The 2,136-nt window shown below is 47.2% G+C and overlaps 1 protein-coding gene across 1 annotated transcript in view; it reads left to right on the forward strand.

Moving 5' to 3' along the window:
- The window catches only part of LOC109488142 (myosin-9-like), a 7,424-nt gene that overhangs the window by 427 nt on the left and 4,861 nt on the right, over nucleotides 1–2,136 (forward strand). Inside the window, exons 2-3 of the mRNA XM_019792302.1 lie at nucleotides 567–721; nucleotides 1,136–2,046. Of these exons, the coding sequence (XP_019647861.1) occupies nucleotides 567–721; nucleotides 1,136–2,046 (1,066 nt within the window). The remainder of the gene's footprint in view (nucleotides 1–566; nucleotides 722–1,135; nucleotides 2,047–2,136) is intronic.

Raw genomic sequence — 2,136 nt, forward strand, 5'->3', positions numbered from 1 at the left:
ACAGTTGTAGTCAAATGTTATAGAATCATCTGTTTGGTTTATTAAGATCTCCATTACTGAATACAATCACTAGTCTATCTCTTGGAGTCCACTAAAAATCCACTCTATTTTTAGAGTTTACTCTATGTTGCAATAGGGGTCGTGTGGTGCAGCAGTAGCACGTTCGGCTCAGGACCTAGAGGTCCCGGGTTCAATCCCCAACCATGTCCATGTGCCCTTGGTAAAGGCACTTTACACGACTTTCCGCACTTCACTTAGGTGTAAATGAGTACCTACCTTCAGTTAGGGACGTCCCTCAAATAGGACGTTAAATGGAGGTCCCGTGTTTGGGGAGAGCCACACCCCGCGCACGTTAAAGAACCCACCACACCTTTTGAAAAAAAGTAGGGGCATGCCCCGGTGTGCGATGGTACAAATTCTACAATCCAGAGTCTTGCCAAGAATTGGCATGCCAGACTGATCAGTATGATGATTGTGGGCATTAAAGGAAAGACAAGACAATATTAATACATGTAATAAAGTGCCAAGATTCGTTCCCAACCTGTCCCTGTGTTACCCCACACCACAGGTGCAGTCAGCTCGGGACTCCAATGCTGCAGAGATGAACAGACTAAGAACCCAGCTTCAGAACCTCACACAGTCCATAGAGGAGCTGGAGAAGAAGGCTCAACGACTCAAGAAGGAAAACGAGACACTGCTACCTGAAAGAGACATTGTCAGGGTGGGTTGACCGTCTTGTTCCTGAGCTTTCAATACCATAGATTGATCCCAGCATTTCAAAATGTAGAAATGCAGGGAACAAAGCATAGAAAAGCACCAGCCTGGGAGCATCAACTTGAATTCCTATTGGTTGAATGGTCATTTTGATTGACAGCTAGAATCCCATCAAGTACAAGGTCTTGTTCCATGTAAGAGTACTTAATAAAATTGAGACTTAGAAGAACTTCATAATCTTCAACCATGTTATAATTACAACTTGGTTCCTTTCAAATCAATTTTCATAGTATATTGCATTATAGCGTCTGATGGCTGATGCTATAATTGAAGTTTGTGGACTGAATTTTAACAACCAGATCTAGTACATGTAGTATGTTAGTTGAGGTAAGCTTTTAACAGGTACCCTTTTAACTCACAGAACCAACATGACGAGATCATCTCACAACTAAACCAGCGGATGGCCGACAAGGCTGGCAAGCAGATCACGCTGAACGAAACACGGGAGAAGCTACGAGAGACAAACCAGGAAATTCTGGATGTGGAGCAGGCCATCATTGATCTGAAGGAGGACATGATAGAAGAGAGGGCTAACGCCAGGCTCGAGAAGAAGCGCCTAAAAGACAACATCGCCGACACGCAACAGAAGATCAAAGACCAGAAAGAGGCCAACGAAGGTCTGAAAAAGCAGATCAACAACTTGATGGAGGAACTTCTGGAGTCAGACACGAAGAATGCAGAACAGAAAAAGACCATCCGGCGGTCAGAAAACATGGTGGAGCGGCTGGAGAGCCAGGTCAGACAGCTGGAGGAACAATTGGAGAAGGAGAAACAGGAAAACGTTCAGCTGGACAGAGAAGGGGACCGGCTGAAGGAGGAGTTCGAGAACATCAAAAAGGACCTGACGGGCAAGAAAGCCGAGCTGCAGAAGAGGTTGCAGGAGTTAGAAGACGAGACAAAGGAGGCACTGGAGGAGAATCAGCAGGTGGAGTCCCGCCGAGCTCACCTGAAGGCGGAGACTAAGAAGGCCGTAGAGGAGATGGAGTACAGCGCGGCTAAGCTGGAGGAGCTGAGGGAGATCTCCAGACAGGGCAAGGCGGAGCTGACACGGCTGGCGGAGGAGAGCGCCCGGCTGAGGATGGAGAACCAGGAGCTGGAGCAGGGCATTGAGCAGCTGCAGGAGAACCACAAGGCAGCTGTACAGATGCTGAACAAACAGGTGGAGGAGTCCAGGGAACAGCTGACCAGGGAACGCAACGACAGGTTTGAACTCCAGTCCAAGAAGTCAGACACGCACAAGGACCTGGAGGAGTTCAGAGCAAGCAGCTCAAGGTATCTTTGACACCTGTCTTTCTATGTGCCGAGAAGACTCAAATGCTTGATAGATGAGGATTGTATATTAAAAATTCAATGTTTACAAAC

The sequence above is a fragment of the Branchiostoma belcheri genome, unplaced genomic scaffold (assembly GCF_001625305.1).
Source record: "Branchiostoma belcheri isolate BF01 breed outbred unplaced genomic scaffold, Haploidv18h27 scaffold92, whole genome shotgun sequence".
In the NCBI taxonomy this organism is placed as follows: Eukaryota; Metazoa; Chordata; class Leptocardii; order Amphioxiformes; family Branchiostomatidae; genus Branchiostoma; species Branchiostoma belcheri.